At 46.9% G+C, this 14,910-nt stretch overlaps 1 protein-coding gene across 1 annotated transcript; it reads left to right on the top strand.

Annotated features, from left to right (window-relative positions):
- Positions 1–254: 254 nt before the first annotated feature.
- Positions 255–12,207, top strand: LOC132388281 (keratin, type I cytoskeletal 13-like; the record flags this gene model as incomplete). The annotated part of the gene is made up of 8 exons (XM_059960616.1): positions 255–411; positions 1,286–1,447; positions 3,043–3,168; positions 5,481–5,701; positions 8,837–8,880; positions 10,143–10,170; positions 10,799–10,815; positions 11,464–12,207. Coding segments are annotated over 8 exons (775 nt in total), but the record flags the coding sequence as incomplete, so codon positions are not given.
- Positions 12,208–14,910: the final 2,703 nt, after the last annotated feature.

The raw sequence follows: 14,910 nt of genomic DNA on the forward strand, positions 1-14,910 counted from the left end.
TTCCAGGCTGCCCCAGCCCATCCTTAGGTTGTGCTGGTTGTTAATGCAAATGATGCATTTCTCTGTACAGTACGTACCCATGGACACCAGGTAATGAATCTGAATCCGGGTGGGATTTCAGGACGAGGCATTTGAGCTGTAATGAGCTCAGGTTTTTCAGCTACAAGCTGGCAGTTGGTTTACAGGATGGGAAGGGTTTCCGCTTTGGTCCCTGGTCCTGTGGTGGAATTGTTACCCTGCCCTCTCTGTTACAGGTGGCTGACAGAACAGATGCTGAGGCAGTCGGTGGAGACTGACATCGAAGGCCTGCACCATCTGAAGGGGACCTACCTGCAGCTACAGGACGGCCTGACCAACGACATCGCTGGGCTGGAGGACGAGATTGCGTTCCTGAAGAAGAATCACGATGAGGTGGGTGGCTGCAGTGTCCTGTTTCAACACTATGGGATTTAGAGTAGCAGAAGGAGGTGCCTATCTGCTGGGAAAGCGCTCGCCCTCAGACAGAGAGTGCCTTCCAGCCTTCAGCAAGCAGAGATACAATGTAGGATCCACCCTGGCCAATGGGGAACTGGAGCCAACTGATAGGCTAACTGATTGTAGCCCAGTGAGGGATCAAATGAAATAAGGAGTGATCTGAACTGTTTACCTCCTCCTTCTATCATGTCCTATCTTCCCACTTCATTCCCCCTTTCCCTCTCATCAGGTCTCACCTATCACCTGCCAGCTTGTACTCCTTCCCCGCACCCCCCCCCCCCCCCCACCTTCTTCCCTTCTTCTTTGTTCCTTTCCAGTCCTGATGAAGGGTATTGGCCCGAAATGTTGACTGTTTATTCCCCTCTGTAGATGCTGTGTTACAAATGATAGAATGCTGCTCCCTGGTATTAATTAATTGGGGTAAAGTCAGGGGCACTTTATGTCAACCTGTCAATCTTCAGGCCATGCCACTCAGGGACTTGTGCTAGTATTATTTTGTGACTGTATGTACTGTATTTTGCACCTTGACCCTAGACAATCAGTGTTTTTGTCTAGCTGTACACATGTGCTTGACTGAATGATGATAACCTGGAACTTGTGTTTCAGGAGGTGATTCTGAGAGAGCAGATTCTACAAGATTGATCTGGTCTCAGTTCCATCCATTTATTTGACTTGACTTTAATGTAACCCATAGATCCTAATCCCCTGGAGAATTTATCACAAGCAGCACTGTAACACCAGGGAGATCTACAGTACATTGCCAGTACAAGTGGGCTGTACTGATCCAGCCTTGTATTGCCTTGTTTCTCAGGAACTGAAAGTGTTGCGGAAGCAGTGTACCCAAGAAGTGAATGTTGAGGTGGACTCGGCTCCAGCCGTTGACCTGAATAAAGTCCTGGCAGAAATGCGGCAGAAGTACACCACCCTCGTTGACAATAACCAGGCAGAGCTGGATAAGTGGTACCAAGAACAGGTAAGGATTGGAGCAGCCGCTCACACCAGCTCAGACTGCAGGACAATAAACGACTGCTTAATATGCACGTCGTTGTGGCTGTGGAGTGATTAATTTCTGAATGCATTTAAACTTTGGAAGGATGGCATGAGCTACTGATCAGTGTGGGATATCGTGGGATACATGCCAGATAAATGCAGGTCATTGTCCCTCACAGGCTTGGCTGGCATAATGAAGTCATGCCAAGCACAACCATATTTATTGTATGCTGACGCAACAGTCTCGCTCCAGTCTGTCTGCGTTGTCTCTGACGTGGGAGTTGAATGATTTGCTGTTTGACCTGTGAGTGTTTCTACAAAACTCTCAGTGATACTTTTGCTTCACTGCTCTGAGTAAAGTCATTGCTAGCAGCCCCATTGTGATGGGTTGGTGCTCTTGGTCACCATCTGAAAGTCAAAGTAAATTTATTAGCGAAGTACATATACATTACCATATACTACCTTGAAATTAATTTTCATGCACACATTCATAGCAGAACAAAGAAATAAAATAGAATTAGTGAAAAACCACACAGAAACAAAGACTGACAAGCAACTAATGTGCAGAAAAAGACAAACTGTGCAAATACAAAAAAACCTATAATATAAATAAATAGACCGTCCACCATCGACGAACACTTGCAGCAGTGTGTACTACCTGCAAGATGCACTGCAACAACACACCAAAAAAGTTCTCAAGGCAGCACCTACCAGACCCACAATCACTACCATCTAGAAGGACAAGAACAGCCGATACCTGGGAACACCAGCACTTGGAAATCCCTTCCAAGTCACTCACCATCCTGGCTTGGAAACATATCACTGTTCCTTCATTGTTGCTGGGTCAAAATCATGGAATTCCCTCCCTAAGATCACTGTGGGTGTACCTACACCTCAGGGGCTGCAGCAGTTCAAGAAGGCAGCTCATCACCACCTTCTCAAGGGCAACTAGGGATGGGCAATAAAAGCTGGCTTAGTTGGTGACGCCCACATCCCGTAAATGAATAGATAAAAGAGAAAGCATGAATACCAAGAACATAAGTCCCCGAGTCCTTAAAAGTGAGTCTATAGATTATGTTTAGTGATCAGTTCAGTGTTGAGTGAAGTTGTCCATGCTGTCTTAGGAGCCCAGTGGTTGGAGGGTAATAACCATTCCTAAACCTGGTGGCATGGGGCCTCAGGCTCCTGTACCTCCTTGCCAGTGATAGCAGTGAGAATAGAGAATGGGGTGGGGGCAGAGTCCTGGATAATGGGTGCTGCTTTCCTGTGGCATTACTTTTTGTACAGTATGTATGTGTCACCATATACTACCTTAGGCATTTACAGGAAAATAAAGAAATCCAATAAAGTTATGAGAATCTTCACATAACCAAAAGCAGACGAGCAACCAGTTTGCAAAAGAAAACATATTGTTAAAATAAAACTTAAATAAATAATACTATGTTCATAAGTTGTACAGACCTCGAATGCAAGTGTGTATGTTGTGAAATCAGTTTAGAGTTGACAACGTTTGGACAACTCTTACCAATCTGAGCTCAGTTGTCTCCCCAATAATCTCCCACTCATTTCCTTTCTCAGGTCTCGATTAAAGAAGTCCAGATGACTCAGAACGACCAGGCTCTCACCGGTGTTAAAACTGAGCTGTCTCAGCTGCGAAGTAATGTGCAGACTCTTGAAGCTGATTACAATGGCTTACTTGGAACTGTAAGTGACCATCTGCTTGTTGTGGTTATCTAAAGTTCTTCTGCTCCCCTGGGGTGGGGCATCACTGATTCCCACTCTGATTACCCTGTTTTTATTACAAAACTATAAACGTTTATTTACATCACATATACACAAGGTACAGATGTTCAATATTTACAAGAATTGAATTGAATTGACTTTATTACTTACATCCATCACAACAACGAGGAGTAAAAGTCTTTACATTACATCTCCATCTAAATGGACAATTTATAGTAACATATAATAAATAGTATGTACCAGAGGACAGTCAATATAACATTGAAATACAATTGTATCAGCATGAATTAATCACCCGGATGGCCTGCTGCAAGAAGCTGTACTGGATCCTGTTGGTTCTGGCTTTTATGCCGCGATACTGTTTCCCGGAGGGTAGCAGCTGGACCAGTTTGTGGTTTGGTGACTCGGGTCCCCAATGATCCTCTGGGCCCTTTTTACACACCTGTCTTTGTAAATGTCCTGAGTAGTGGGAAGTTCACATCTACAGATGTGCTGGGCTGTCCACACCACTCTCTGCAGAGTTGTGTGATTGAGGGAAGTACAGTTCCCATACCGGGCAGTGATGCAGCCAATCAGGATGCTCTCAATTGTGCCTCTGTACAAAGTTCTTAGGATTTGGGGACCCATACCAAACTTTTTCAACCGTCTGAGGTGAAAGAGGCACTGCTGTGCTTTTTTCACCACACAGCCAGTATGTACAGACCATGTGAGATCCTTGGTGACGTGTATACCGAGGAACTTAAAGCAGCTCACCCCCTCAGCCCCAGATCCATTGGTGTCAACAGGGACTAGGTTGTTTTCTTGACACCACTGTGTAAGGGTGATGTCTTCTCTGTGGGCTGGCTTGTTATTATTTGCAATTAGGTCAATCAATGGAGTATTGTCAGCAAATTTAATTAACAGATTGGAGCTGTGGGTGCGGACACAGTCATGAGTATCCAGAGAGTAAAGGAGGAGGCTTGGGACACAGCCTGAGGGGCACCTGTGTTGAGGGGCAGAGCTGAAGGACCTCACTCTTACCACTTATTGGCAATCTGAAAGGAAGTATACTCAGATAAAAATCTGGTTGCTACTGTCTATAAAACAGTCAATACCCTGGGGGGCCCAACACTCCTTTAAGCCCACTGTGACCACGTTCCTCCTCTCCAAGCAGGAACATATCCTCAGAAAAGGGGAAGGCAGCACCCTCCACTTTCCGCCACCTAGACCTGTGAATGGCCAATGGTCAGGCCGAGCCGCAAGCCCACCAGGAGACCCTCCTCACAATTCGACCCGTATATGAGGAGCGCGGGACTAAAGTGCACAGCAGCCCCCTGAGAAACTCAAAGAGGGGCTTCAGCCTCTCGCGTTCCGCGTAAGCCCACAGAATGGACAGCTGGACGGGGTGTCAGTGACCTGCTGCAAAACCTGTTGTACAGTACTGCCCGATGCAGGACCTTGTGCCCCAGGTCCCAACTTACAGGGGAAGCACCCCTGCGTAAAGACTGAGTGGCCATTTCAGGCGGCTGTTTGGGGTTGGCCTGCAGCCTGTTGGTTTGGCTGCTGCATAGTCCCAGTCTCCTTCCTGAAGGGATTTGGGGAGGGAGGTTTCCCACAACCACGTTACATTGTAAGTGATGTTTGGCCCAGATTTTATTAACCGGTTTTATTCAGCTGAGGTGATGGGATTTGAACTCGGATTTCAGGTTAACAATCCAGTAACCTTTGTCCTATGAAAGTAAAGGCTTAAGATAATGTCCAAGCATGGATAGTTAACAGATAGTGTCAACCCAGAAATATAAGGCCTTTGGAAAAAATGAGCCCCTTTGCACAGCAGGGGCCAGGGGCTATTTGACATACCAAGTCCAGATAAGAATGCAAATAAAGGATTCTAGGGGGACACTTACTTTAGATTACTTTACTAAAGTCAGTTACATTACTAATTCTGAAGTATTATTGGCATTTAACATGTAGATTCAATTGACTGTTAACACCTTTATTACTGAAATGTGATTAGTGATTGATCAATTTGAACATACAGAGGTTACCAAATGGTCAATATCTGTAACTGCTCGTCAATTTTGTGTAAAGTTACCACCTCTTTGTTAAAACTTAGAACATTTGGTGATAGGGGCCACGCAGTTCTCTTTATGCACAAGCAAACAAGTGTGACAGAGGAATGAGTGAGTTTTCAGAGTCCAGTTAAGGCACGCCGATGCTCCTAAAGTCCCGCCAGAGCCCGTCCTGCTGAAACCTGTTTCAAGCAGCCCATTCATGAGTCCTTGTGCTTTCAGGTGGGTGCACTGGAGAACATGCTGGCTGAAACTGAGGACTCGTACGCCAAGCAGCTTCAGAATTTGCAGCTCAAAATTCGGCAGCTAGAGAGTGAGCTGGCAAGTGTCCGAAATGAAGTGCTGAAGCAGAACAGTGAATACAACAGGCTCCTTGACATCAAGATGAAGCTGGAAGCCGAGATCAACCAGTATAAAATCCTGCTGGACGGCGGTCAACAGAGGTAAGCACAGGTGGGAGGTGGAGGCACGGGGGGAGACAATGGGAAGCTTCAGCTCCATTCTCGAAGGCCATACATGAGGGAGGCATGCATGAGTGCTGGTCAGTGGATGTGCCCAGGGTTCGAGCCTGGAGTTCAGGGTCCTGTCATCAGCTGGTCTGGGGATCAGAGCCCAAAAGTCAATTGGAAGTCTGGAAGTCAAAGCTGGACGGCTGAAGCTTAGAGGCTTGTCCTAGAGTTAGAAGACTGTCCGTGCATGTGGGTGGGAGGAAGGAAGCAAACGGGCCTGTTTTCTCTGGTTTTGTGTTTTGTGTTGTTCTGCTGAGTGTTGAGAGCTCTCTATCTGTACTCTTACCTCTAGATCCATTTGTAGTCCATGCCTCAGTCTCCACCTCATCCAGATGCATGGAGTCAGTTTCCATTTGCATCGGAGACACCCACTTCACCACATTTCCCCGTCCCCCTGCCTCTGTGTTACCACCGTGGTGTCTCAAATGTAATTCGGTTTCCTCCAAGCTTGAGATCAAAGCCATCAATTCTGAGAGGACTCCTCATTAACTGCTTCCTTCAGCCTCTCACTGTCTAACTCTGTCGCAGGTCCACAAATCTCTCAGGCACCTTCTCGCGCGCGCGCGCGCGCGCACACACACACACACACACACACACACACACACACTCTCTCTCTCTCTTTCCCGGAAGTCCGTCGGGAATGACGATGCTGGGGCATGCCTTCTATGGCCTGGTCAATGGCCTTTTCAGCAGCTGGTTGAAGTGCTCTGCCCAGCATTGGACAATGTTGCCTTTGTCAGTCAGGATTGCTGCATCCAAGGAGCGGACTGGTGCCGTGATGTTGGAGGAAGATCCGTACACTCCGAAAACTCCTTTGTGTTGTTCTGGTCAGTGCGGTGCTGAAGCTCTGCTGCTTTGTCCTCCCACCACTGACCTTCCATCTTCCACAGCTGCAGGTGCTTCAAGCGGTCGTGGAGGTTGACTGCTTGTCACTGAGCCAGCTTGCAAGGTCTTCCTGCTCCTGCCTGAGGAGGGTGACGATATTAGAGTTGTTCTTATCGAATCAATCCTGATGCGTCCAGTTGGGGTGCCCGAGAATGGCACTTGCAGCGCTGTACGGGGTGTCTTTGAGGACAGTCCATGCTGTTTCTGGGTCAGCTTCCTCAGGCAGTTGCTCAGGTTGTTCCTCCAGTTTGCTGATCAGCTCTTTGACATTGGGTCAGCGAGCCCTTGAATGTTCAGCTTCTGCTTAGTCCCAGGCTGCTGGCGCCTGTGCGCCTGGCGATCTGAAATGACAGCTTGTTTCTCAGCAGGACGTGGACATTCCAGTGGCCTGCACCCCTCATCGCTCTGGCGATGATCACATCCCTGATGTCCCGGCGCCTTGTGATCACATAACCAATCAGGTGACAGTTCTTGGAGCGCGGTGCATCCAGGTTGCTTTGTGAGTGTCTGGAAGCTGAAAGAGGGTGTAGGTGATTGTCAGTCCATTTTCTGCACAGAGAGTAAGTAGCAGCTGTCCATTTGAATTCACCTTTCCAAGGCCATGCTTGCCAATAACTTCCAGTCAAGACTGATGGTCACTGGCTACTCGGACTCCCAAGTAGTAGGATCTTGTCGTCTGTGGGGACAGAGCGTAGTAGCTGGTAAAACAGCTCCTTCTGTTTAGAGGTGTGGGCCGTGGTGGGTTCGTAGGCATTGATCAGAGTCTGAAGAGTCTTGGCTTTCAGAGGTAGCCTGGAGGGACCCTGGGTTCCTGACGATTGTGGTCCGGATGGCAAAGTTAACTCCAGCTTCTCTAGACTCATCCTTTCCCTTGCCACTCCAGAAAAACATGTAGTCAGCCCCTACTTCTGTGATTTCACTGGCCTCAGCTGCAGTGTCGACATTGTACTTCTGAAGCACGTGTCCTACAAGTGCAGCTCACCTCTCTGGTCTGTTACTGCTCTTGTTCTCCATGAGCGTCCTGACGTTCCAGACTCCAGCACAGAGTTTGCTCAGCTTTCTGGCGGTTCTTCTTTCTTTTGTGGTTTTTGAGGTAGTTTGACCGCAAAATAGATGTCCAGTCAACTGCAGTATGCTGATGGAATAGGGTGAGCCAAGCTTTCTTTAGGTCTCCTCTTCCAGACCCTTTCCCATGAGGGGGGAAGCAGTGCGGTCCCGGAAGAGGGCTGCTCTGTCACCAAGGTGGCTGCTGAACTCTGCCCTTACCTCGTGAGAAGAGTGACCATCCTGTCTTGGCCATCTGAGTGCAGGTCTGTGACTAGTGGCTCCCAGCACCATCTTGTCCCTGCCACCATTGCCCCAGGTCTTGAGTTGGTTGTGGAGATTGGCATCACCAAACCCTGGGTATGAAGACCATGAGTTGCCCAAGCATCATGATCCCCCTCTCGGTCCAGATGCTGATGTCAAAAGGGATGCCAGGCATAACGTTTTGATGACAGCCAAACTGCAGGAGCTGTCAGAATGACGTTGAATCAACATCGGACTGCCTTATAGAGGTTCCCACTCCAGAATTCTTCCTCGGTTTATAGCCGCAAGGCATCTGAGGTTTTATATCAGTTTTCCTTTTCCTGGGTGCGCTGCCTTCCCAGGCAAACAAGCCCCATCTGCCCGAAGTGACTGGTTTTAAGGCACCAATGACCCGTATTTGCCCCCTTCTCCTGTCAGTGTAAACTGTTACACCACATGAAGGCCAGGAGTTGGACTCTGTTATCAGAGGCTAACTTGAGACACGCACCATTGGGAGCACTTTATAGGTAGTGGGAGCTTATCCGCACTACCACTCTGGCTATGACAACCACTTGGAACCTATGTGCACTCACATACACACAGTATCACATACTGTTGCAAAGGTTCACACATAATCGTGAACAATTGTGCACAGTCACTTGTGAACACACACTCAGTTACTCTCAGACTCAGGCACACAAATTTACTGTCAGACTCCTGACAGATTTGATGGGCAGATTGGCCTTCTTTGGTGCTGTAAAAGCCTTGTGATCCTACCCAGAAAGGGTGACTGGAGGGAGACAGATCTGAATATCTGCTGGGGGAGTTGGTGGATGGGAGGAAGGAGCATCATGATGCAAGAGGCCCATTTTAATAATTTTTCTTTTCACCCTTTAGCTTCAATACTGCCGGAATCTCCTCATCAAACGTCTCCTACTCCAGTAAGTTTTCCACATGGACTCTGGCTGACCAACGGATTTGGACTGTGGTGACTTGAATTATGGAGACCAAACACCTTATTTTGAAATGAGAAACAAGGGACTGCAGTAGTAGGAATCTGGAGCAGCTCCCAATCTGCTAGATGAGCTCACAGGGTTGGGTAGCATCCGTGAGGCAAATGACAGATAACATTTCAGATTGAGATCCTTCAAATGGACTGAAAGATAAGAGGGTAGATGACCAGAATAGAAAGATGGAGGGAATGGGTGGAGAATGAGCTGGTAGGTAATGGGTGGATCGCACTGAGGGACGGGAGGGATGGAGGTGGGTGGGTCGTGGTGATTCTGAGGTAGTATATGGTAATATATATGTAATTTGATCAAAAAATAACTTTGAAATGAGGAGGAAGGGAGTGGGAATGTCATCAGAAGCTGGGAGGTGATAGGTGGAAGTGACAAAGGGCTGAAGATGATGGAATTCGATGCGAGAGGAAGTGAAGTGTGGAGTGAAGGGAGGGATGTGGGGAGGGGTACCAATAGGAGGAGTGTGTGAGTGATGGGCATATTGGAGATGGGAACTAGGGTGATGTGGGGATAGTGGGTCAGGATGAGAGAGAGAAGTGTAAAGGGACAGAGGAGGAGCACTTATTGGAAAATGGAGAACTTCATCCTCGTGCTGCCATGTTATATACGACCCAGGCAGAAATTGAACTGCTGTTCCTCTAGTTAGCATTGAGCCTTAGCTTGGTAGTGGAGAAGGCCAAGGAGAAACGTGTCCTGATGCAAGGCTTCAACCCAAAACATTAACAATTCCAAATGCTGCTCGATCCGCTGAACTCCTCCAGCAGCGAGTTGCTCCAGCTTGCCTGTGCCTTCAACTGCCCTGCCTGAGCTGAAACACAGAGTATGAGAGCTGGAGGCAGACACACAGCTGGCATTTAGTGTCCCTGCCTGCCCGGGATCTCTGAGAGGATGGCACAAATCTCTATGGAGAGGAGTTGGTGCACCCACAGGGACAGTGGGTCCTAGGTCTTCAACCTCATGGCTAGTCCTAGGTCTTTAACCTCATGTGCGAGTCCTTGGCAGTGACGGTAGTGCCAAGCATTAGTGCCCTTCTCCTGGGTTGGAGGGGAGAGAGAGAGAAGGGCATCGTAATGTCTCCCTGGGTGAAAGGTCGGTCTGAACAGGTTTCCTCACCCTGAAATGTGGCACAGGGCATATTTTTAGTACTTTGTTTAAGACTGGACTTTTGTTTTTTGTTGCAGGCTTGGGTCCATCGTCCTCTGTGAGCAAGTGAGTTTTTCTCCGACTTTGACACTGTATTTTGCAAGACTGAGAAATCACCGTGTCATTGCCCTCTACATCTCGCCCAGAGAGAAACAGATGGGCCAAGTTAGTCCAATGGCTGTTTTACCAGTGAACACTTCCAGGGCAAAGAGGCCAGGGTTTGTTCAGAGAATCACATTATCCCTGCACACAGCATGATCCACAGGCATGGAATCAATGGGTATGGAGAGGGAACAGGAAAGGTAAAGATCAGCTCTGTCACATCTATATTGAAACATGCAGTGGAAAGCTTGTCACCGAGCAGTGTGCCAGGGCCAGCAGGTTTCCAGCTCTGGCATTGAACTAACCCTGAGCCCATGCCCTTAGAATGTCACCTGGAGGTCCGTGTGGTCCTGGGGCAATCGTACACACTCCTTACCGGCAGTGGTGGGAATTGAACCCCAATCGGTGACCATTGTAAAGCAAAGCGCTACACTACCATGGAAAGGGATTGAGTACAGCTTTAGGGGTTCAAGGGGTTGTACTGCCAACCAAGCATTACTTCTTAGCTTCTTGCAATGTACCATGCTGATTATATTTGATATGGCTCTCTGAAGATGAACTCTAACATTTTATCTTTTCTCTCATTTTTCAGAACCAGAATCCTCACAGGTAATACACGTCACTTCCCACTGCTTGATAGCCTGGGATGAAGGGACCCCTGGTGTGAATGCAATGAAACTGAGCCCCAGTGGACCCTTGGTCAGTGCTGAATGGGTCCCCAGGCAGGAGTGAGTGGGATGTACCACCCTGATTGTTCTCAAGTTGAAGGTCAATGGAGCTGAACAAGTTCTGCTGCTGAGCGGGAGAGGGAGAAAGAAAGAATAGCCAGAGACATGGGTGGAAATGGTTATTACGAGAGGGCATAAATTTAAGCTGATTGGGGGATATCAGAGGTAAGTTCTTGACACGGAGAAAAGTGGGTCTGTGGAACACCCTGCCAGGGCTGGTGGTAGAGGCAGATATATTAGAGGAATTAATGACATTCTTAGATAGGCACAAGGGTGATAGAAAAATGCAGGCCATGTCAGAGGGAAGGGTTAGATTAATCTTACAGTAGGTTAAAAGGTCGGCACAACATCATATCATGGTCCCAGGGCCTGTACTATGCAGTAGTGTTCCAAGTTCAGTGTTCTGTGAGGATCATCAGATACTGACATGTCACTTATGAAACTTGCAACAGCTTTATGTTTCACAGGATAATGGTAGAAAGAAGAAAGTGTGAAATTAAAAATTTCTCTTTATTTAATGTCTTCACAGAACGTGTGACAACTCGTTAATTAGGAGAAGTCCAGGCTCCGGGGTGCCGCCTGATCAGTGGGCCTTCCGCTGGAATCTCTATGATCTGCAACCTCAGGCCATGAGCTCCCTGCTTCTGTCCTCTACCCTCTGCTCTTCATGTCCTGATGCTGCAAAAGGTGTAGCCACTCATCAGCCACTCGCTTTCAACCAAATCGTACCACTTCTGAATGCAACACTCGGGTTGCCATGGAGACTCCCTTCAGTGACTTCACCTTCACATGCTGCTGTTTAGTTAAAGCCAGCAATCCACCAGCCCCACACCCACCAGTACACCACCCACCAAAGCTACCCCACCAACCCACACCCACATCAACCAACACAACACACAAAATCCAACACTCATCAAAACTACTCATAACAACATGGCACCTACCAATACAGCACCCTATATCCACCAACTCTACACTCGTATGCCATCCCATCCATCAAGCATGCTGGTTGCCACTTCCTGCACTCAGACAGTCAGACCCTCATCACCCTTGGGGTCCCAACCATGACACGGGTGATTGGCATTAACCTGTCTGATCCACCGCCTGGTCTGGTAGTGTCACTGTTTGTGAGGATGGGGTTCCTGTGATTGAGGGCGAGGAACACCCCCATCCTCTCTGAGTGGGTCCAGCCCTGGAGCCCTGGTGGGAGCCTCGGGAAACTCAAATATTAAACATTTTTGTGCACTATTGCTGCAAATCTATCCAATAAATACTTTCCATCTCAGCCCTCTGTGTGTTGTGTCTCAATTAATTGTCAGAAATGGATCAAATGCTTCTACTTTTAGACATGTCACAGTGAGATCCAAGCCAGTGTTTATGCCCAATTCCATATTAGTATTACAGAAGAAGGGATTACGACTTTGCTTGCTGTATTATTTTTCTTGCTAATACATCCATTGATGTGGCCTCCAAAGTACTTCATGGTAGTGAATTCCAGAGATTTGCCACTCTCTGATGGAAAAAAAACCTATCTTTAACTCAGTTTCAAAGGGATGTTCCTTTATTCTAAGTCAATGGCCTTGGATCTTAGACTCTCCTGCTAATTGAAACATCCTCTCCATATCTACTCCATCCAAGCCTTCCAGTATTCGGCAAGTCCCCCCTCATCCTTTTGAGCTCCATCAAGTATAGGCCCAGAGATATCAAACACTCCTCGTGTTAAGCTTTTTATTCCTAGGATCATTCTTCTGAACCATCTCCATAGTTAGCACACCTTTCCTTAGATGCGGGGTAAAAAAAAATGGCAAACACAGAGTCTGCTAAGGATGTATAGGACATTGACTAGGGTCTCATTGCAAGCTCTGGGTCAAGTGAATGGACAAATTCTAACAGGAGAGGTTTGCTGAGAAAAATGTGGAAGTGTAGGGTTAAATGGAAGGAGGATATAGAGGGTTTCTTGTAAATAAGAACAGAAAAATCTAGGGAATTAGGATGGGAACGGTAAAGGTTTTCTTTATTGTTAAGTGGTGGGTGCAGGCTGGTTCAAGAACCTGAGGGCTGTGGGGAAGTATATGTTCCTGAAACTGCTGGTACAGATCTTCAGACTTCTGTATGTCTCGCCTGACAGCAACAGCAATGAAAGGCTTGACCTGGATGCGAGGGATTTTTAATGGTCAATGGTTCTTCGTTAAGGCAACACTTCATTTTGGTGTTTTTAATGGTGGGGAGGGCAATGCTTGTGATGAACCAGGCTATGTCCACAGCTCTCTGAAGTCCCTTGTGCTTCACAAATTTCATACCAGACCATAATGCAACCAGTCAGGATACTTTCAAAAGAGACACTGAAGAAGCTTGTTACAAGTTTTGGCTACATGCCAAATCTTCTTACGCTTCCAAGACAGGGTAAGAGCTGGAACACCTTCTCCATGATTGCATCTATATGCTGGGCCCAGGACAAGTCATTTGAGATATTAATGTCCAGGAATTTGAAGCTGTAGCTTTCTTCACATCTGATCCACCACACGGTCTCCCTGCTTCCTCTTTCTGAAGTCAACAAGTAGTTCCGTAGTCCCAGGAGCCTGTTAAACAGAGAGAAAGCCCTGCATTTCTGTAGCACCTACCAGAATATACAAAGGACCACAGCTAATGATGTAACTGCAAGCTGACAGTGTGACCCATAGCAATGTTGTGATGAAGATATAACAGCAGCCGATCTATATACAGCCAGCTCACAATACAGAATGCACTCAGTGACACCAAAATCTCCAAATCAATTGTGGATTGAAGTTCAAATAATTGCAGATAAGTTAGAACAAACTGCAGAACAGTATGACATAGGAGCAGGCAAATTAAATTCATAATTAAATTGATGACTAATTAAATTAGTAATCTAATTAAATTGGATTGATTTAATTAATAAGTATGCTAATTGAGCTGATAATCAATTGCCCAAATAAACAAATTGTTTCTGTCTACACAATGTCCATATCCTTCCATTTCCTACCTAAAAGCCTTTTTGAAAGCCTGTGATATATTTGCCTCCAGGACCATCCCAATCGTGGGCAAGACAAACCAAATTCCAAATTTTGAGAGTAATTTTCAGAAGTCTGCAAGTATAAATCACTGAGGGGAAAATTTGATTCAAACTGCATGAACACATTGTCAGGTAAAGCTTTGATATCATGATTCAGATCAGGAACCACTGTTTTGCATCACATTTCTCTTGGTGAATTGCTGCTTGTTAGTCTAACCTTAGATCGAGGGTCTTCTGCAACAAGGGGCTGGATTGGATGGGCAGATGGCAAGTCCCAGAAGAGGACAAATGGGAGATCAGAGATACCAGGAGTAGCCAAGAGGAGGCTGGAGGCATCAGAAGCAGAGGCAGGTCAGTATAGCACAGGGGTTCCCAACCTGGGGTCCTCGGACCCCTTGTTTAATGGTATTTGTCCACAACCTAAGAAAGGTTGGGAACCCCTGGTTTAGCAGCATTGCTGTCAATATCTGATATTACTTGATTGGTAATATCAACATTTCGGCAGAGTAAGTGGAAACTTTATTGGGATGGTTGTTAGAGACTTTAATGCAGCCATCGTCTTCACAAAAGAATGTCACTGTACTTGGCATCTGAGACAGCATTTTGCTGATGATGTCACCTAGTGAAACAAGCAATAGGTGACTGACTCTGTAACGTACTCAGCCTGCAACTCCCCTCTTCAGCCTATAGATGGTGCTCCCAGCGCAAAGGATTGAGTCCTTGAATATCAGTGGTAGAACAGTAAGACAAGCTCTTCAGCACATCTCATCCATGGAGGGGAGGGCCTCGTCTATGACTCAGTTCTATATATCTAAGGTCACTCCATCAAGTCCTATCCAACCCAAGTTGTCCCTATAATTTAGGCCTTAAGTCCTGGCAACGTTCTCTTTGTACTCCTTACACTTTAATGTTGTCTTCACTGTAGCAGGGTGACCAAAACTA

Source organism: Hypanus sabinus, unplaced genomic scaffold (assembly GCF_030144855.1).
Source record: "Hypanus sabinus isolate sHypSab1 unplaced genomic scaffold, sHypSab1.hap1 scaffold_2927, whole genome shotgun sequence".
Lineage (NCBI taxonomy): Eukaryota > Metazoa > Chordata > Chondrichthyes > Myliobatiformes > Dasyatidae > Hypanus > Hypanus sabinus.